Below are 22,714 nucleotides of genomic sequence, written 5' to 3'. Positions count from 1 at the left end.
AGCTCTCCAAGATTCCCTATCTAGTGCTAGTAGTTTCATTTCAGTATACCCTCTACATCCTATATCCCTAACAATTTGTTTTACATATTCCAAACGTGGCCTGTCTATACAATTTTTCCCTTCTACCTGTCCTTCCAATATTAAAGCGATTATTCCAGGATGCCTTAGTATGTGGCCTATAAGTCTGTCTCTTCTTTTAACTATATTTTTCCAAATGCTTCTTTCTTCATCTATTTGCCGCAATACCTCTTCATTTGTCACTTTATCCACCCATCTGATTTTTAAGATTCTCCTATAGCAACACAATTCAAAAGCTTCTAATCTTTTCTTCTCAGATACTCCGATCGTCCAAGTTTCACTTCCATATTAAGCGACACTCCAAACATACACTTTCAAAAATCTTTTCCTGACATTTGTTTTTTTGTTTACAATTTTTGGGAATTTACATAGATATCTTGTCAAAAAATGATTTAAAAAAATATAAAATAGCTGTTCTAAAAAAACAAGAAAAATATTGAAAAAACGAAATAAAATTCTTAATAAGATAAACAAAAGCGTAATAATGTAAATTTTTCTTAATGTAACTTTAATTTTAAAAATAACGTTACTGTAGACTGACTTACGTTCTCATATTAGACAACTGAATAATAAATTAATTGAAATTAAAATATGTTCCTGTTCACTTTTCCTTAATGCAGTGCGTTCGGAAAGATGCTATGCACTGGAATTATTGAAATGTAATGATGAAACTTTCTTAATTTTTAATTTGTATTTTTATTTAGTTATTTTATAGAAATGGATATTACGCTAACTGGAATAGTTTATAAAATATGTTAAGAATGACTCCTCCAACATCAATAAAACACTGCACACTTCAATTTGTTTTCTAACACTTTAACCAGTTGATGTACTGGAATGTCTCGTAAGTATGCCGTTATTGCGGTTTTTAATTCGTCAATCGTGCGTGGTTTGTTACGATACACTGCTTGTTACGCTGCCACCAATAGAAAGTAATGTAGGGGAGTCAGATCGGGCGATCGTGCAGTCCACAAACCCCTCGAAAGGATTCTTTCACCGAAGACATTTCCTAAAAAAGTCATTGGCCTGTTACCTGTGTGCGCAGTGGCGCCGTCTTGTTGGAACCGACCGTGATTGATTTCCATTTCTGTTAACCGACTAATAAAGTTTGTTAAAACAACACAGTAACGATTTTATTAATTATATTTTCAAAAAAAGATTAACCCAAAATGTGCTCACACTAAATTAAACTTCAATTTTCGCTTCATGTAATTCATGAGGGTTAGTTGTGACCACAGTCGTGCATTTTGCGAATTAATATACCCTTCCAGATGAAACCACGCTTCATCTGTAAAAAACGTATTATCGAGGATACCAACAGAATTTTGGTCAATAAAACTTTTAAACTATTGAAAATAATTTGGTCTAGTTTTGGCACGATCTGTAGGTTTCAGTTCTTAAACACGTATTACTTTGTATGGGAAAAGTTTCAGTTTATTCTTACAGCTCTATATGCGGTAGCAAGTCCGATATCTTGCTGCTGTGCTAACTTAAGCAGGTTCGTTTAGTTTAGTTTGTCTTCATCCGCTTCGATCGTCATCTTCAACAGAGCATGTTGCCCCAAAATTTCGATTAAAGAGTTCGAACTGCATTGCGGTGACGAACAGGAGTATTTGCAAACTTTTCAGAAAATTAGTATATTTGTCACCTTTACGAAAGAGTGTTCAACTAGAAAAATGCGTTCCTCTACCGAAAGAACCATTACTTTTCTCGCGAGTATTGATTCCTATAAACAAAACAACGCGAAACAAAATTAAGCACGTTCAACCGTGCTCAACAACTCACGTTATGGTTTATTCCTAAGTAACGGCCAACGAACCCACAGGGCAACCAATATAACGCGAAAGAATGCACCACGTAATTCTGAAGCATACTGCACAGCGACTTTCCAAACGCGCTTTATAAATTTTACTTTACTTTACTTTACCCGTCAAATATAGCTAAATATTATATTTTAATAAAGGGAAACGTCTAGTAATCATGTCAAAAATGTGGATCAGAATTTTTGCAAATATGTCACACTGCTTCTGGCCTAATATCTCAGGATTGACATAACCGATTTTCTTCAAATTTAGCTCAAATATTTCCATATATGGGGCATTGATCATACAAACGTTTTTCAAAATTTATTTACGGGATGAGGGTTATCGCGGAAAAACCAATCTCGATTTTCTTCATAGGAATTTTAAAGTAAACTTTATTAAAGAAGATTTGTTATCTACAATGCATTTATAAATTATCCATCATTAAATGTATCTTTTTTAATTAATTTTGAACATTTTATATGTTTAGAAATTTATTACTTATTTAGATATACTCAATATTTTATTGTTTGTGTTTCTGCTAGAATTCTTCTTTTTTTCTTTTTTATTTTCATGTTAAAATACACAAAATTATAAAAAAGTAGATTTTAATCTCGGTTTAAACTAATTAGGAAATTCTTTAAAGCAGATAAAGATGTATTCTTTAAATATCTTGTATAAGATGTACCAAGTTTTAAAATTTCCGGCTTTCAATTTGCCGATAGAAAAAGATTTAATCAAACCTATTTGTATAGATTTAAATGAAAAAATATATAATTACTTATCCACTTATCTATCTAAAAATTTACATTTAAATTGAAAAATATAAGGTAAATTGAAAATGTTCTATTTTAATTGAATTCTAATTAATTATTAACACTTATCTACAAATTTTCTTACGTATAAATTAATCTAATCGCTACGTTGTATCGGGACTAAAACTTATAAATCAAGATACGTCTCTTGAAGGTAGATGTCCCCCATTATAATTAGCTCTAATGACTATGTAAGAAAGATTTTTAACTGGATATATCAAAAAATTTCCGCTGGATATAATTTGACAAAAACATTTACTAACAATTTTTTGACGTTCCTAAACTACACGTGGTTCTGCTACTTACATTTAAAGTATAAATCACAACCTGAAAGATTTCGAATAAAACTTTTTATGGCTTCAATATAGGGTATGCATCTAACAAATCAAAATGAAATAACTTATTACATATAGCTTATATAAAAAAATGAATTTTCACATTTTAAGCAAAACTTACTTAAAATGCCATTATTAATCTGAGCAATGTATATAATTATTTCTTTTGTAACACAAATTCCTACATTTAGTAAAATAATAATGTTGCTTTACATTATTTCCCCAATCTATATTATGACTATGATAAATGTAAAAGATCTGTTATAGAAAAGCGATCAGAGTTGATTTCTCTGAAAGTAATTTTGTATATTATAGTAATGTTGTGATGAACAGAATGAAAGTATCGCTTTTAGGATTGTTTCAGTCGGCTCGGCATGCTGATGTCCATATCAACCTCTGTATGAGAAGTAGAATCAGATCTGTGATTAACGAAAAAGAAAAAAACATTTTTCTGCTCGTATTTTAGGATTGATTTCTATTTCATGTCACGTCATCAATAATCGTTACTTTAAAGATAATTATTTATTATGTACTACTGGACACATATTTACAAAATAAAACCAACTTTTCTATTAAAATTATTACCAGTAAACTTACTGGTGATGATTACCAGTATTTTTGGTTGTACGTAATTTTAGTCAGTTTCCCTTATTACTTGTGATTCTTGCATAAGTAGATTTGTTTTAATTACTTCATTTAATATGAATTAAACAGTCAACAGTATTTATTATGCCCAGTACTTTAAGTAAACACAAAGTACAAATTCACAGTATTTTATTTAATTGCTCAGTAAAATACTAGACATACAGTAGAAAAAAATAATGAAAAAAATAAAGAACATTTAGTTTCTAAGTCGAAAAATGTTCAGTAAAATACTAAACGCTCGGTAAATTTATTAAACACCTGTATAAATGCTAAACGCTCAAAAAGGATGTTAAAAATTTAGTAAAAAAAAATGAATATATTCAGGAAAGAATAAACTAAACTATATGGGAATTTAATAAATATTTATTTATTTAATATTATTAAGTACAAATTTACTTCGTTAAACTTACATAAATTTAAATAAAAAGAAAAGTTTAATACTGAACATAAACTCAATAAATATTTAATACTTAACATAATAAAATGAATTCTAAGTAATTTAGTATATTTGAAAAAATTGTAATAATTAATCTATCTATTGCACTGAAATCCAGTTTTTTACTAAGTTGAGTTAGGACAATTACAAGCTTACCCGATTCCTGACTATCCAAGGGTACTTCAGATATTACCTCTTCTCAAGAGGTCGAGCAGAAGACGACCTGCATTCATACTGCAATGGAGTCGACAATTCAGAGCATGTAGTCATTCGCTGCAGTAAATGAGGGACGTAAGGAACGATGTTGCACGACGACAGGTCCCCTAGAAATATATAATATCGTACCCAAAATGCTGACAACAGAGAAAGACAGGGAAGAAATCTCCGGCTTAATTAGGAGATTATCAGTCAGAAGGAACCGCGGAGTCATACACTACTGGGACAGCCTGAGCGTGGAGGAAGCGTTAGTCGGCGGTTCGGCGTGGGTGGACTCCAGACAATGATACGCGTGGGACTCCATGGGGTCTGTGCATGCCGTTTTTTAAATGCCGCTTCCAAAAATTCGCCGGAAATTGAGTAATGCTTAGCATTACTCAAGCATTGGGTTAGCATTGGGTTCGGTTCTCTTAAATTCAGCAAGGAGAGGAGTTTTTACTCGGCGAGATCCCAACACTGCACCTTTACAGGTGGCCTCTGGTAGAGATTTTTTCTCTTCCTACGAAAAAAAGATAAATTAAATTTTTCCTAGATCCATTCGGTTTAATCCTATGCACTGTTTACTTAACAATTTGAATATTTTGCTGTGAAAATTTTTTTATAAATAAAATATTGAACGTTTAGTTTTTTTACTGAGCAATATGTTATTAAAATACCTAACATTTAAATTTTGTATTTTATTAATGAAGTTCTAAAAACGAAAATGCGTAAATGAAACAAATTCATACGTTTTTCTCAGGGTTAAATTTCAATTTAAGGTTTACTATTTTACAGTTAAATATTTAAACTAAAAACGGTGAAACCGTTTTAAATTTTATTCATTTTTTTCTTAATTTTTAGTGATTCATTTGTAAAGTTTTAAGCTCATATTTCATGATTTAATGTGCTTCATAGTGATATTCGTTGAATTAAGTTGACTTCTAAGTTAGATGCTTAAATCATTTATTCTTAAAAAATTTAAACAGTTTTTTTTTAGAATTGGGATAAATAAATTAAGGTAATATATATAGTATTCTCTTTCCAGACCAATTTTTTTTTTTTTTTTTTAATAATTAAATTTTATTATAAATAAATTGATTTTTTTATAAAGTATTACTTGACGGAATTAATTTCAATTAAAAGAGATAAATGAAATAGCTATATATTTTAAGGAGATTATTTCTTCTAAAGTTTTAAGATACACTAATTCATATGTTATTATAATATAAATTAATTAGATTTTTTTTTACAGTTACACGAAAGCACGAAGAAAAATGGCCTTGGAAATGATATATAAAGATCATCCCTCATCAATTAATCCCACTTCTTTAAAATGTCAGGCCTGAAGGTAAGTTTGTCATACGGGTACCAACAATATTAATAATAAACATAACCTATATAATAAATTATTGAATAATATACTGTGTAGTAAAGAATTTAAGTCAAGCAATTTACACTCTAGCAATTTTAAGTCAAGTTATACGTAATATGTGAAGTGTTTATCCAGATATACATCTATATATCTGACGGTACTTATCTGTCAAATTTACGCTTCGTTGAAGGGTACTGGTAGGCAGGTGTTTTTTTTTTGTTTTTTTTTTTTAATTAATTGTTTAGAAGTAATAAATAATAAATAATATTTGTTATTTTTTTTTTATAATTTGTTTTTATTTCTATTAATAATATTATCTGATGTCCGTTTCAGTAAAAGCAATTTTAGTCTAAATTCTTTAACATTAGTTTAATAATTCTAATTATTTTATAATCTAGAAAAATTTATTTATTTATATTATAGCCTATAATTTTTATGTCTTTATCATCATTAACCTGTCCAATACAAAACTCTTTCCTACCTTTTTCTTTTCACTATCTAATTGTAATAATAGTAATAATTATACTTTAAAGACCAGCCTATTTAGTATCCGATTACAGTTATTGATTTTTTTTTTAATTTTTATTTATTTATTAATAAAATCATATATATATATATATATAAAACATAAAATTATAATCCTACAATACTTTCCCGGAAAATAAAGCTAGAAGAAGTTTTTTGCAATTTTTATGTTTTAGAGTCCAACAACTTCATCTACACCAAAAAAATATATGTATGTATGTAGGTACGTATGTGTGTTGCCCTTTTGGCCTTTATATCTCAGGATTGACAAATAATTTACATGAACTCATAGAAGCTTTTTTTTTTATTTTCCTCAGATAAGATTTGTTACTTGATTTATTATAAGTGTGTTAGTATCTCTATATAGAATCCTGCTTGTAGTGTTCCAAATTACGTTCCTGTTTTAGTAAAAACTTTTGATGAAACAGAAATGACATTTCTGTTTCCGGCTGTCGACGTTCCTCGTGACTCTCCTCTGTAAGTCCAAACGTTTTGAAGACCAGTAGAATTGTTTAAATTTTAAGTCAAGTTATACGTAACATGTGAAATGTTTGTCCAGATATTCATCTAGATATCTGACTGTACTTATTTTTAAAATTTACGCATCGTTGAACTGTACTGGTAGGCAGGTGTTTTTTTTTAAATTAATTATTTAGATATAATAAATTATATTTTTTAACGCTTAAAAATTCTCACATGGGGTAAATTAAAATAGCCTACATTCTGCAACTGCGAATATATATATATTATTTATTTATTTATATTATTTACTATTTTTAATTGGAATTTTATTTTTCTTTTGTTGAGTATTAAGGGGAAATAATCTCACAGTTATATTCCATAAAAAAACTCTTCTCATCCACTACCATTTTCTGGTAATATTGATATTTTAGAAATCCGCTTAAAATTTTAAAGCACTTACAAAAAGTAAAGTTAAGATACTTAAAGAGAGATATGTTGAATAAGGTTCCTAGATAAAAAAAAAAAAAAAAAAAAATGTTGATGGATCTGAAAATGTTCTTATCAGTTTATAAATTTGTCTGCGAGATATCTTTGTTTGATAATTCTATTTTTTTTGTTTATTTATGTTTTTAAATATTTAATGTAAGTAATCTTAGTTACACACACATGCGTGCGCACACACACACACACAAATATATATTATTTATTTAAAAGGATGACGTAGTATTAAAAGATGGTATAGCATATCTACAAGGAATTAAACAAATATTTAAAAAATTTTTCTGTCATATCAGAAAAATTGTTTTAAAATGGCTCAATAATACACATTTTTTTCTCTCTTTTTCTTCTTCTCCCCGGGCCGGATCCTGCACACAGCCAAGCGGAGTGTCCTTTATTCTAACTGCCCTCCACGTCACGGCCCGCCGGTCGGATCTCACTTTGCGCCCGCCACAAACCCCCAGAGTAGGATCCACCAGGTCCGGCTATGTCGTCCCTGGGTCCCCACACCGGAGCCGGGACTCGGTCTTTTTCGCTCGAGAGTCCCCGTGCCTCATCGCTACCGCCCACTCGTGCAAACACGTGCGAACGGCAGCTCCGCAGAGGTCTGTTCGTCATCCCCGTGCCACCCGATCCTTCTCCTGAAGAACCCTCGCCACGAATCCTGCAATGGTGTTAAAACTCTTTGGGCTCCGCAACATGGTGGCGATGATGTTCTCCGGGCTGAGCGGTCCGGTAGAGCAAGCTAGGCGGTATTCATCCCACTGCGGGCACCAGAACAGCACGTGTTCTGCGGTATCCGGGTCGCCGCAGTAAGGGCAGTAGGGGTCAATAGTATACATTAAATTTTGCCATTATTACATAAAATACTGAATTCTTCGCTAGTTTTACTACCAATAATTTTACCTCTAATTTTGACCAATAATTTTATGCCAAAAAACTCCAAAATAATAATCAATGGGTATTATAACGATTTTGCATATTTTTTTCAATTTAAAATTCAAAAGTTTTCGTTACGATAAAATTTAAAATAGTAAATTATCTTCATTTGTTAGATATAATTGGTTATTTTTATATAACAAAAGCATTTCTTTTAAAAGCATTGGTTCTATGCGAGGTCAGTTAAAATTTTACACAATTTCAAGAGTCACCACTTATTTAATCTTGCATTATGCTCTTCTCTTTAAACTATAATAGTACGTGGTTTAAAACAAATAAAAGACAATATTTTTGGTTGTTGAATGAAACATTGGTTTACAAATTAAGATTATAAAAACGTTCCTCCTCTAATTTTATGGTAAAGACTGAAAATTATTTTTATCCTGATAATACCTTATTTACAGAAAAATAATCGTTCCTTAAATTTCACTTTGATAAGTTGAAAAAATATAAACTAATAGAAACGTTTATTGAAATACGAGTACATGCATAAATTATTTAAATATGGGAAGATATAACTTTTTAATAAATTTTCTCCAAAGATTATTGATTATATTATTTTTAAGTAGATTATATCAATAAAAAATATGAGTAAAATTTTCATAAAATCTATTACGTATTGAAATATCAGGTACCTATTCGATTTTTTCGAATTTTAACGGAATCAATTCTTTTAGTAAGATATGTTACATCAAAGTTCATTATTGTTGGTTAAACCATCCCCAGTGTAATGATTTACAAGTAAATTTAAACCCGAACATTTTTGTCATCAAGATTTATACTTGGGACTTTAAAATCCGGGATGACAATCCCGGATATTTCATTGCAGTCCCCTAAATATTTCATTATTTACTGACCGATACTTACCCTCGTATTATTTATATAAAAATCACGAAACTAAGAATTATTTTATTCTTTCATTAATATCACAGATAAAACAGTATTTGAAAATAATATCACACGTGACCGACCCACTTTTTACTTCCTTATACGAAGTAAAGGAAGTACTGCGATCGCGAAAAATTTCGGTTTTCAGATTTCAACGGAAATATTCATTTTGACTATCCTATAATTGTAACGTCTAGTTATGCTCTTCCCTTTTGATTGCGATTGACTGGACTAAAAGTGCCCAAAAAAGCCGAACATCTAAAACAATTTTGATTTTGGACTTTTTCTTAACTGCAGTAATAACCCCTCATTGAGAGCTTATCAACGATATATCATAAGCGTTTCTTATTTACATTGGTTCCAGAGTTATAACAAAATAAACGTTTAATTAATGAAATATTTGGATCTTACAGGAGAATACACATCGGTTCGAATCGGACTTCATCTCTTTTTTTTATTTATTTTTTTATTTTATTTAAATTATTGATTTATTAGTAATAACTAACCTTTAATTATAAAAAAAAGGTTTTACGATGAATTATAATTCAATAACAAAAAAACAAAATTGAAAAAATATCATATGTTATTAATGAAATAAAATTGTATGTACTTTTCATTTTAAAAAAACGTGTAAATGTTATTTAACAGGCTTACAAGGAAATCATGTGTTGCCCACATCCGAATTTTTTTATTTTTATTATTGTGTAATGTTTGTTCGGTTCAAATCAGACTTAATCTTCTTCTTTTTTTTACATTTAAATATATTGATTTTTTAATAATTTATTAACCTCTGTTGTAAAAAAAATGTACGATAAATAATAATTCAATAATAACAATAAAAAAAAAGTATATACTTATATATATATCAGAAGTTATTAATGAAATAAAATTTTATGTAGCTATAAAAATGTGTATATGTAATTTATTAGGTGTAGAAGGATGTCATGTGGTGTCCACAATAGAATTTTTGTTTTAACACTTAGTTTGGTAAGACAAAAATTAATGTAATCGACAGATAACCTATTAAATACACTTTCAAGTTGAACGTGATTAAGTAGGTTTAGTTTTTTCAGTATAACATGAAACAATGTATAATTAATTATGACTTCTCCATTTTATTGATAGTGAACGGAGTTTTCTAGGTGAATCTATTTTGATAATATAAATAAATTTAAAACTTCAATATGACTTCTTGATTTATAGGCTAGGTTAATTAACTGACAGTATTTTTTGTCTTACCTTTTTGGTATTTAAGTAAACTTAATTTTAGTTAGGAAGTCTATATTTAAATAGGCTTTATAAGTGTTAAATTTAAATTATATACTATCATTTCTGGTAGTATTACTTAATAATCTAGTTGAAAAGCATCCTTAAGTTCAGCAACTAATCAGATTTTAAAGATCTATCTGTAAAATAAAGTCAAAAAAATCGCACATGGCTAGATCGGAGAGATCAAGTAATGTTTCTATAATTTGAAATGAGTCCAGAAATGAATTTCCTGTGACTATATCCATAGTCTTGTCGTATAAATGAAATAATTATTTATTCATCAGGTGTCATCTTCTTAGAACCGTATTATTTGATCTCGTGATTCCTCAAATTTTATTTATAAAATATCTCACAGTAAATCGATTTCGAGTTTGTTTTACTGTTTGATTTTTTAATAGTATGTACGGATTTATTATTCCGAACTATGAAACTGCATGTCATATTATTTTCTTTAAGATATTTCAAAGACAATGTGTTAAAAAACTGTCGAACTTAAGAATATAGTCTATTAAAATAAAAGTCTGATGTGGACTCATATGACTTCCTTGTACGTCTATTAAATTACATATATACATTTTATTTTTTGCAGCACTTCATTTAAACTTATTTCATTTGAAAGTGAGATACAATCCTCCAATTCTTTAATAAAGTAGACAGTTACACAATTGTATTGTGGTGGACACCACATCACATTTTTTGTGGTTTCCGTAGCAGCATTTTATATTAGTTTATATATGAATTTTGTTTCACATCGTCGAAGAAGTTATGTGGTGTAAGTGAGAACGTGTCGGAACCGTAACCATGGACACATCGATTCGAATCCAACTTCATATAATATTTTTTTAACTTTTTTTCTTTAATTTAGATATGCTGGTTTATTAATAAATATTTGCCTCTAAAAGTTTTTGAAGTAAATGAAAAGTACATAAAATTTTATTTCAATAATAACTTCTCATTTTTTTAATATTTGTTTTATTGTTATGATTGAATTATTATTTAGTGTAGAAGTTATTTTACAATTACTGGTTAATAATTATTAATAAGTCAATATATTTAAATTAAAAAAAAGTAAAAAAAAGGAGACGATGAAGTCTGATTCGAACCGATATGCCTTCCCCTTGTACGATCCAAATATTTCATTAATTAAACTTTTATTTGGCTATAACTCTGGAACCAATGAAAATAAGTACCATTAATGATATATCGCTGAAAAGATCTTAACGAGGGCTTATTACTGCTGTTAAGAAAATGTACAAAATCCAAATCTTTTGAATTCTGGGGTTTTTTGGACACTTTTGGTCCAGTCGATTGAAATCGAAAGGGAGGTGCACAACTAGATGTTACATCAGTCCTAAATCCAAAATTTCAACATTCCACGGCTAATCATTTTTTTGAGTTATGCCAGATAAATACGTACATACGTACTTACAGACGTCAACCGAAACTAGTCAAAATGGATTCAGGGATGGTCAAAATGGATATTTCCGTTGAAATATAAAAACCGAAATTTTTCGCGATCATAATACTTCATGCAAGGAAGTAAAAATGCAGGAATTTCTTGAGAAATGATTCATCGAGCCGTGAGAGAATTTATAAGAATGAAGATAAGTGAACAGATCATCATCTTAAGTAAAAGTCAGGTTCTTAATTTTCAAATCTTGCAACATTTCTATTTAAGTAAAACTTACTTAATTTTATTATTATTATTATTATTTTTTTTTTAATAACCAAATCTAAAGTAATTTTTTTAAGTAAATAAGCGGATGTGGTTTCGTTTTAATATGGCCAAGCGTTATCAGCCTTTTTGATACGAAATCGGGGGTTCCACAGGATTCATTCTGGGGCCCAGTTTTATGCTCTGGGCGTAAAGCTGGGCCCAATTTGAAACGAATTCGATATTTTACTTAATAAGAAAGTTATAATGATATTTTGTTTTTTTCGAAAAAGCCCCACATTTCCACCTCCATGGTCCGATTTTGCCGATTAACGAATTCTATGAAGATTTTGGATCGAGTTATTTTTAGGGAACAATTTGAAAGTGATTGGCGCAAAATTACGGCAGTTACTGTGTCCACAGGAAATTGAAATATATAATAATAAACTTTGGAATTGACGGTGGGTCTGGGGATTTGAAACGTGAAGATATTTCGAAATTTTCCGGGAGTCGAATCATGGTACCCATTACAATAGGTAGCTTTCTTATGAAATCTATCTAAAGACGTTCTCCCCAACGTTATATAAATAAACCAAAATAAATAAGATTTATATTGTTCGATTTTATTAAAAATTTATATTTTTCCAGATGTCCTGTGTCCCGATTATTGGATTCCGTGAAGAATATTAAACAGAAAAGTAATATTTACCTCTTAAAAAAAAAATTATTTATTTATTTAAACTGTGTATTGTTCCTCTAATTTATAAATATATAAATCCTCTAAGGGTTTTATCATATTACCTGCTGCTATCTAATCGGCTTTATTTTTACTGGAATTCTATTATTATAAAACAAACACGTGTTGTAAATATATTTCTACATTATACCTAGCCTGCAGTGCAAAACTATTATTCAAATTCTGGGAATTAATTGTTAAGTAAATGTTATTAAATTCGATATTTATCAGAAACGTTAAATCAGTACTAGCTACAAAAATTTATTAAGTATCTTTAGTAAAAAAAAATTATTTTATATTATAGAAATATTTTTAATAAAATACTGTAATTGATTCTTGTTGGACGAGTTTTTTTCTACGAAATGAACTATGGTGTATTTTTTAGTGTCATAATAGCCAAAAAAACGTTGTAAGCGACCTGGCGTTGCAAAAATTTTACTCCTGAATCTCGTGTAAGCATTTTAAAAATAATAAGAACCAATTGCTGGCTTACAAAGTAAAACGAGAAAAAATTTTCTCCTTTTGTCTTCTTTTTTTTTAATCTTACATACCGACAAGAACATTAAAATTCATGAGATATTCATTTCTACAAGTTACATCACACGTTTCACTATAGTTGGCTGTATACTAAGCTCCATTACTCTTAGAAAGTTCTCTGATTGATGCATCTTTGCATTACAGATATATGAATAAACATCCCAAAGAAATATTGGGGTAGTTTTAAATAAAATTTGAGAAACGGTTTTACTATATACGTTGCTCTGCTAGAAAAAAAATACAGAACGATTCCATTTTCCTAAGATCAAAATTTTAAATGTTTATTTTATATCAAGCTTCAATTATATTAGAGAAAATTAATTATATACCGTTCAATCTTACGCTTCCTCAAATAGCCCAATTTTGATAACTTATTATTTTATAGAAGTTTCTTTCACGTTGACGTTTTAAGGTTTTTTCATATAACTTAAGAATATCTATTTTTAAGGAAAAATTATACTATCTACATAGATAGTTTTAAGTTTTTTTTCATCACCATTACTAGTACATCTATGAAGAATAGACCTGGTTCGTTATTTGTCGAATCTAACAAACTAGGTTCTACAAAAAATTGAATTAATAGAGTGAAAATTAAAACAAACTGCAAACCATCATTTTTGAACGAATTAATTAATGAACGTTTAACTAAAGCCAAAAATAATCTTACTGTATCACCGAAATCGTAGATACTGTCTCCAGGGATGGTGGACATCATCGACCGTGTTGTCGAAAAAGTACTTTTAAAATCTTAGTGTTTTTAATTTTCCACAATTTTTAATTATCGTATGTAAAATAAATTTATTTATAAAGCAATCTGTTTAACTGGATAGTGTCATTTATTCTAAAGGTTAACGATTGGCACTACCCCCTTCCTCAACAATTATACCGGTCAATATTTTGAAAGGGAAAATTTTTATTCATTAGTTGTCTCACCAAATTGCAAAGAACATTTTTGCTGAATTGAATAAAACGTATTTGACTGTTATTATATTATATACAAATCAGAAGAAATGCTTAAAAGTCAAATTAAAAACTGGATATCGAGTCACTAGGCCAATAGCAGTACATAAAATGATGTAATCTTTATATTTAAAGTATTTCAGATGCTCAAGAAAATTAGTCGCAAAACTTTTGTCAAAAATAATATATATTCCTGCATTTTCCATAATTTTTTTCTTATATTTATCAAGTTCTTCGTTTCTTATCTTTATGAGGTTTTTTATTCCTTATAAGGTCAGCTGTTTTTGTAGACCTATCCCGATGATAAATAATAATCATTAAAGTAAATAAAATGAAATTCTTTTTTTTTAATTTCGTATTTTTTCAATCTGTGTCAAATAAAGGATTGATAAATTGTTCGTAATTAATTTCAACTTCTAAAAAGTTGACATCTTGTAAAATGTACAAGTGTAACATAATTTTTAGTTTAATTTATAATTAATTTTATTATTATGCATTGATTTAAGTCTGAATTATTTTTTTCCTTGCGCTACGCAAGGAAAACCCTTTTTTTACTTGTTTTTCTTTTTTCTGCGTTATGTGGACATTTTTGTAAGTTGGATAATTCTGAACTAGAATATTAAAAGAAATTAGTATACAGTTAAGTAACAGTAATTAAATAATTCCTAGGTGGGGAAAAAATGTACAAAATATATGATGAAATATTTATGAGTACCATTAAACTGATGTATTATAAATTGTTATATTGTTACAAACAATAGTAAAATATATAGTAGGTATCATTTTTAACAAGAAAAGTCACGGGAACATATTTTTTTGTTAACTATTGTAAATCTCAGGAAACACAAATAAATAAAATTTTAATAACAATTATAATACGACAGAACCTTTTGTTTATTAATAAGAATACTTTTGCGTTATTTCATTTTTAAAAAAAAACCTGAGGCTATTAAAATAATAATTTCATGTAGCAACTTACACTAACAAGTACATTGTAATGGTTGATATATATATATATATAAAGTGTATCGTTTTGTTAAGGTCGCTGTTTGATGAAAGGTTTCTGTAGATATATACATATATGTGTAATATATAATATAATAGTATATAGTACAGTGGTAGGGTAAATATTTTGTGTGGTAGGGGATATACAAGCTGGGTGGAGCTAAACATTGTAAAACAGTAATCCTATTGGTCGATATGGTGGGGGCAGCTGTTTGGGTCACATAAAGCAAGTTTTATGTGTCCGTCTCAGTTCGTATCTAGAATTGAAACGAGAGTGTCGTGTGAGAAGCAAAATATTTTCTTCGTGGCCGATAAACTGTATTGCAAAACTGTTTTATTGTGTTGTTTCATGGAAGTTATGTAGTCTAACTGTTTTATTTATTATTTTATAATTATAAAAACTTTTTTATTATAGTTTTTTCTTCTTTTGAATTATTAATTCGACGAACTTTATTTTATATACATACGTATGTATTTTATGTGTTAATGTTACGGTATAAAATATTTTTTTTAAATATTTATTTTTAATGAAAATATGGTTAAAATAGAAGGACCATTACCGCATCCGATTATGGCTCGTACGCCTCTTAAATCATCGTTTAGTATAAGTTCGATTCTACCAGAAACAGCCAGCCGTCCACCAAGTCCTGTATGCAGCGCTATCGAATCGGAAGACATTAGCGACGTCGAATCGGATTTAGATGTGACCGGCACAGGTACTCCACCGCCGTTAGATTGTACTAGTAGAACTTTAAATGTCGATCATAATATGGACGACGATGAAGATATCGATGAGAGGTGTGAAGACAATGCGAATAGTGATAATAATAAGGATAGTAGTAATAATAAATCTAATAGTAATACGGAAGAGAAAAAGAAAAATGAAAAACCACCGTACAGTTATAACGCTTTAATAATGATGGCGATCAGACAAAGTCCTGAAAAGAGGTTAACTTTGAACGGTATTTACGAATATATTATGAGGAACTTTCCGTATTACAGGGAGAATAAACAAGGTTGGCAAAATTCAATACGACATAATTTAAGTTTAAATAAGTGTTTCGTAAAAGTTCCAAGACATTACGACGATCCCGGTAAAGGAAATTATTGGATGTTAGATCCAAGCAGTGAAGACGTCTTTATCGGCGGAACGACTGGAAAATTGAGAAGAAGATCTACGGCGGCGTCCAGAAGTCGGTTAGCGGCGTTTAAAAGGACTGTAGTGTTGGGTGCAGCCGGTTTATATCCGGCCGCACCCGGACCTTTCCCGGGTACTCCTGCAGGATGGAGTTTATCGCCTTTAGGCCAACTTTATTGTAATCCGACATCGTTATATCATCGTTATCCTGGATACCCGGCGTACCCTGCCGGATTATTACAACCTTTACCGAAACCGACACCTTTACCTGCACACGGATTTTCAGTAGAACGTCTATTAGCCGAATCTTCATCGGCGTCGTTTAGACCGGCAGTTTATCCGTCGGGTTATCAAGATTTGTATACTACATTGAGACATCATCATCAGCAGCTGGTAGCCGCGACTTTAGCGCCACCTACAACGCCTACGACGGCATCTTCCAGCAGTTGTTCCAGTAGTCCAGAACCTCCAAGGCCTCCGCCACCGCCGATCTATAAACCGGTAACTGTTATCACTAGACCGCCAAGCTAAAAATTTTAGTTATGTATGTTTTAATGTAAACAGTATTTAAATTTAATTTTTTTATAATAGTTTATTTATATAAAACAGAATTTTCCTGAATTTAGCATATGAAATTATTAAAAAATAATCGTTTTGACGTCATAGACCAAAGTGTTATTGTCTTTTGTCAAATATTTTACGTTTGTAAATATAAATTCAATAAAGGTTGTTATTATTAAAAAATGAAGTGATTAGCAAAAGATAAAGAATTAATTTATATGAAAGTTTTATTTATATTTCAATATTATGAAATAGATAAATTAATCTGAACAAAAACAGGTAAAGTCTAAATAAATCGTAGGCTCTGATACAGATAAATAATTTCAAATTCACTTTTAATTGAAAGACGAAGCAAGAAAATTATATGGATATTATTGTTTATAATAGCTATATTTATGACTTTATCTATTTACTTTTTTATAGTTAGAATTACTTCAAAGAAAAATGCCCTGATTTTGTTATTGATTATGGCAGTGATCATACAGATTTAGGCTGTTAAATTTGTTGAAATAAAACTAATTTTTTAATAATTTCATATATTAACATAATACTGGAAATAGTGTTTAATATTATATCATTATTTTTAAACTGTGATCTCTCTTGTATTATAATTAAATTATATTATTTAGTAATAATAATAAACTAATAAATAAAATTGTATTTGTTTATTATTATACCAATTGTATTATTAATAATAATCATATTGGTTAGATAAGATTATATATATATATATATATTCTAGTTGGTTTTACATATCTTTTGTTAATTAATTTGTTTATTGTTACTTTTAAGTTTCTCATAAATTATTAAAAAAATTTCTTCAAAATCGTACGCTTTTTTATGAAATTTGTAATCTGGCGACAACATTTTTATTGATTTCTATTTCTTAAAAGTTATTTTCAGTACAATAATTAACTTTTTATGATAATAAAATTAAAATAATTTTATTTTAAGAGTGTGAAAACCTAACCTAAAGGCTTAAGACTTAAGTGGATTTAATTGCTGCAACTTATTTCATTGAAAAATTAATTCATAAATTCAGATTCAATTAATTTCAAATAATAATAAATAAAATAGATAAGTTATATTAAATCTTATTTAATTAATTATTCATGTATATTTACTTTTAAGAAAGGTCCTTTTTTAAATTAAAATTTTAGTATTGTGTTTAAAATATTATTATGTTTTTTGACTTTGAATTGTTTTAATTTTTATGAACAAGATGAAACAGGAAGACTATTTTTATTTGAGATTATACCAATAATCACATTTTAGGTAAAATTTAAAACGCTCAATTTTTTTTTTATATGTATATATTGAAAAATACTCATCACATATTTAAAAAGTATATCACACATTTTAAAAATGTAATTAAAAATTTTTCTTTTGAACCATAACTTTACTAGTTCATTGGATAAATTTAGCCGTAATTTTGGATAATGAATACATTAAAATTTTTATGGACAGGTCTTCATAAAAATGAAATTATTAATTTTGTGATTATTTTGTTGTGAAATCATATACTGGAATTTATTAAAATTAAAGTAATTCTTTCTTATGATTGTGTTTTTACCGGCATATTTAATTAGATCAGTATCAGGAAAGAGATAAATTTATCGGTAGTAATGTTTTTGGTCATCTTTGATGAACTAATAATTAGGCCTATTCCATGAAATTCAATACAAAAGAGTTCTTGTGAGCTTCATAATTTAATATGAATTTACCAATATTATTATCGCGTTAACATAAAATCTAACATTAATTTGTTATTCTATTGTAAAAAGGTACTGCCAACCGCTGGAAAATTTCGTTAATAATTTGTACTAAAATTCAGTAGTATATGTATTCTGAAAAATATTAAACTCTTTAATGTTAGAATAAAGTAGGTTAATTCTCATTAAATTAATATTAACAGTAATATTTACCAATCCTTAATTTAAAACCATTAATATTTACGTTGTAATTAATTAAAATATTTTTCCTGTTAATAAATACTGTATTTTCACGGATACATAATTTAACTTCTTAGTCGGTTGACAGATATGATGCAACTCTTTAATTCCTTTCATTACCGTTATTCTTGTGGAATGAAAATTTGAATACATTCTAATTTGTTTGTTTTTTAACAATTTTATTTTCTTGATTATTTCAGTTCCATATATTCTAATCTTTAATTTCTTTTATATTTTTATCATTTTCCTTTTCATATTAAATTAGTAATTAAACTTGAGTGTCTTTTTATAAACGGCCTATCAGAGTCGGTTAAATATTTCTTTACTGTAAATTCTAGCTAAAACCTGTTCATTTCAACTTTATCCAGCCGCCTAATACTTAACATTTTAAAAACGTTTATTTTTATCCGTAGGTGTGATTTTTTTATACGTTTGTTTTTTTTTATATTTTTAAAACTTAATTTCTCAATAGTGATTAGGGTCTTATTTTTAAATACATTATTATTTAAATAAAACGCTAATTCATACTTTACTGATTTGAATTGATAGTTTATTACGTGATCTCAAATTATTTCTTCAGTTCCTTTTATAATAATACTTCTTTTCTTCAAGAAATTATAATAATATTATATAAATAATTTTATATTTATTAATAAGTATCACTTCTGTAAGAATAATACATAATTAATTTTTTAATGTGCTTTGCATTGAATTTATGAAAATGATAACTATATATATAAATTTGTAATAGCAATGCTGTGGTTATTATGATTATTATTGTTAGTTTCAAGAAAATCATCAAGTTTTATTGTACGTATAAGGTGACCCGGGAGGATTCTGCTAAACTTCATAGGCTTATTTCTTTCTTTAAAATAATTAAAAAAGTTCATATAAACATGAGTCCGAAAACGTTTCGTTAGCGAGTTACGACTAGAGAAAAATTTTGCCCGATTTCTGCTGTTTCATTGAAATGAAGCCCTACTAATGTTCTGGGTTGGTAAATTAAAAGACTAATTTAGCGGGTTTTTTTTATGATTTTTGACCTGAAAAGTTTTTTAAAAATGACCAAAAAAATTGAGTTGAAAAAAACAATTTTTTGACATAAATTTTCTATCAATTTAACCAATAAAGTTTTATTTGTTTATTGACAATTTAACAACATTATTTTACTCCAAAGTCATAAAACTGTTTTTCAATTTATTATATTTTTTTATTACACTTATTTCGTAGAAAATAAGATCCAGCCCATTTGTAAAAGATCTTTCAGGTCAAAAACCATATGAAACCACTAAATTCGTTTTTTAATCTACCTTCCTATAATTTCAGTAGGGCTTAATTTCAACGGAGGAGCAGAAATCAGAACGTAATCTTTCACTAGCCGTAATTCGCTAATGAAGAGATTTCGAACACATGTTTGTATGAACTTTGATTCATTAGTTTAATGAGAAAAATAGGCCTATGAAGTTTAGCAGAACTGGCTACACCTGTGTAGGTCTATATATATTTTTAATTTTACGGTTTTCTCTAATTAATTTTATTTTTTAATTAAGCAATTACTCTTTTTGATTTATAAATACCGTGTAGTACCATTATGTAAGTGATTTTAACTTTTCAAGTAATATATGGTAATAGTAAACTTTTTCAGGTTTTAGAATTTTTCATACAGATTTAAATATCCTGAAAATAAAAAAAAATATTTGTTATCGGTATTTAACTAAAAGCATTAATTAAAAAAATAAATAATAACAAAACTATTAAATTAAAGAAAGAACCAACACGTTGCATAATAACAGTATTGAAATAAAAAAATAAAGTTTTTTATAAATATTTATAATAACTTATAAAAAGTAAAAAAATAACTCTAACAAACATATAATTAATATAATTATTTTTTTAATAGCCGTTTATTAACTTTTTCCTTGAAAAGCATTACTTTTATCTTAACTTCAAATAGTTATTATAAAACTAATTTTCTTATGTAGGCGAGTTTTTTTTTACGGTTTTATGAAAATATGTAATCTAAGTTTTAACTTAAGAAATGTAACCCGCTTTTGATAACTTATAAATTTAATTGAAAGATTTCCTATTAATGCAAGGAACATTGAGAATTTAATTTTAATCAATTAGCTAAACAGTGATTTAAATGGTAATGATTTTAAATTTGATTTACGGTATAAAAATGAAATGAGATTTAAAAGTTACATTAGACTACGGTGAAAAAAATTACATAATAAAGTAATGTAAACTAAACATAATTATTAAATATAAGATGTTTTTCGTGGTTTAAAAACTCGAATAGGAAGAATGCTAAATCATCTTAATAACGAATCAATCGATCATCAACCAAACGTTATGTAAACCATAATTCGAAAGCTTTTTCATTAAAAAATATACAGAAAATTTTTTTTTAAACTTATTTATATACAAGTAAATCCTACTTAAATATAGAAGAGAAATAGATCTAAAAATAACTAGTTGACTCAGCTTAATATAAATAAATGTGAATTTAAAAAAAAATCAGGGTTAACTGAAGATTTGATTTACATTGTTATCTTTTAGTTTGAAAAATAAAAAAAAATGAAGATTTTATTATGTTTACTGTCAAACTATTAGCAATAAACCAGGCGTTCTTGTGCATGTTTTTATTACACAATAGCGTTTACTACTACTAATTTTGCTTATTTTTCTTTGGTCTGAAACTGCGGGATGCTTCCTTTTAAACAGTGATATTTTAGACTAATGATAAATTACATACACACGATATCCTTTTTTTCTTTGTTTTTTACAAACTAAATCACGTTTAATATTACAGAATAATTTATTAAATAAAATATGTTGTAGGATAATACATTTTTAATTTTAAAATAATATACAAAAAAATAATTTTAATTTTTTATTATAAAAATATTTACTGAAAAGAGATAAATTCACTTTATATTTGGTACTACAAGTTGATATTTTAATATAAAAACACTAAGCGTTGTAAATTTTTATATTAAAATTGAAATAATAAAATTAAGTAAGGTTACTTTTTTCCCGTGCAAAAATATTTTAACTAAGATTGTTCGTAAAGGTTGGCGGTGGTAATGATTTGCAAATAATTTTAATTACTTATGATCGACTGTTGCGAAATATGTTATTTTAGGTTATTTAGTAATGGAAATTTTAGCATTAACTAAATTATAATTATTTTAGTATTAACTGCTTAACAACAAAATTGAAATTATATAAAAATAAATTTTATTTTTATTATATATTTTTTTTTTAATAAACTAATATTTATGGGATAATGTTGCTTAATAACGCAGAATTTTTAAATAATATCTGTAACATATTAGTCTCCGTATTAAATATTTTATTTATTTTTTATTACAAACGTAAATTCATCACTACAAATTGTTTTAACTTAAAAGTCTTTACTTCTATTAAAAATAAATTGCGTATTAACTAAATTGTCACGTCGTCGCTAAATAAATGTAAATAATTTATGATTTTAATTTTCTAGTATTAAGTTATAGCTAATCTAAAAGTTGTTTTAATGCAACGAATCTCATAAAAAAAACGCGAGTATTTTTTTTAATCAGGAATTCGTTAATTTTTAATTAAATCGTTTCAAAATACCTCAATTGAATCTGTTATTTTAAAATTCAGGATCGTGCTAATTAATTCATATTAAATATTTTATATTTGTTTTAAAATATAATATGGAATTTGTTTGTTTCATTACAGATTTCATTTGTTATCATAAAAGGTAATACTTCCATTCTCAAAATAAAGAACTAAATAATAAAAAAATTAAAAAAAAAAACAATTTAATCAATTAATAATTCAGGATGAATTTACATTAATCAAAATCTATATACAGAAAAATGTTCAGTAACTTTTTGTTTTTAATTTTTACATAGGCGTCTG

General features: G+C 27.6%; 1 protein-coding gene across 1 annotated transcript; it reads left to right on the top strand.

Moving 5' to 3' along the window:
• Positions 1–15,686: 15,686 nt before the first annotated feature.
• LOC142326624 (fork head domain transcription factor slp2-like) lies at positions 15,687–16,862 on the top strand. The gene is made up of 2 exons (XM_075369218.1): positions 15,687–15,908; positions 15,984–16,862. The coding sequence occupies exons 1-2, from the start codon at positions 15,687–15,689 to the stop codon at positions 16,818–16,820; spliced, it is 1,059 nt and encodes a 352-aa protein (XP_075225333.1). The 3' UTR covers positions 16,821–16,862.
• The last annotated feature ends 5,852 nt before the right edge of the window (positions 16,863–22,714 follow it).

The sequence above is a fragment of the Lycorma delicatula genome, chromosome 6 (assembly GCF_047948215.1).
Source record: "Lycorma delicatula isolate Av1 chromosome 6, ASM4794821v1, whole genome shotgun sequence".
In the NCBI taxonomy this organism is placed as follows: Eukaryota; Metazoa; Arthropoda; class Insecta; order Hemiptera; family Fulgoridae; genus Lycorma; species Lycorma delicatula.
This window is presented reverse-complemented; position numbering and strand designations above follow the sequence as displayed.

Coding starts and splice junctions, on each gene's coding strand:
- LOC142326624 (XM_075369218.1), top strand. CDS start 15,687: ATGGTTAAAATAGAAGGACCATTACCGCATCCGATTATGGCTCGTACG. Junction 15,909..15,983: donor GTACTAGTAGAACTTTAAAT/GTCGATCATAAT, acceptor GATAATAATAAG/GATAGTAGTAATAATAAATC.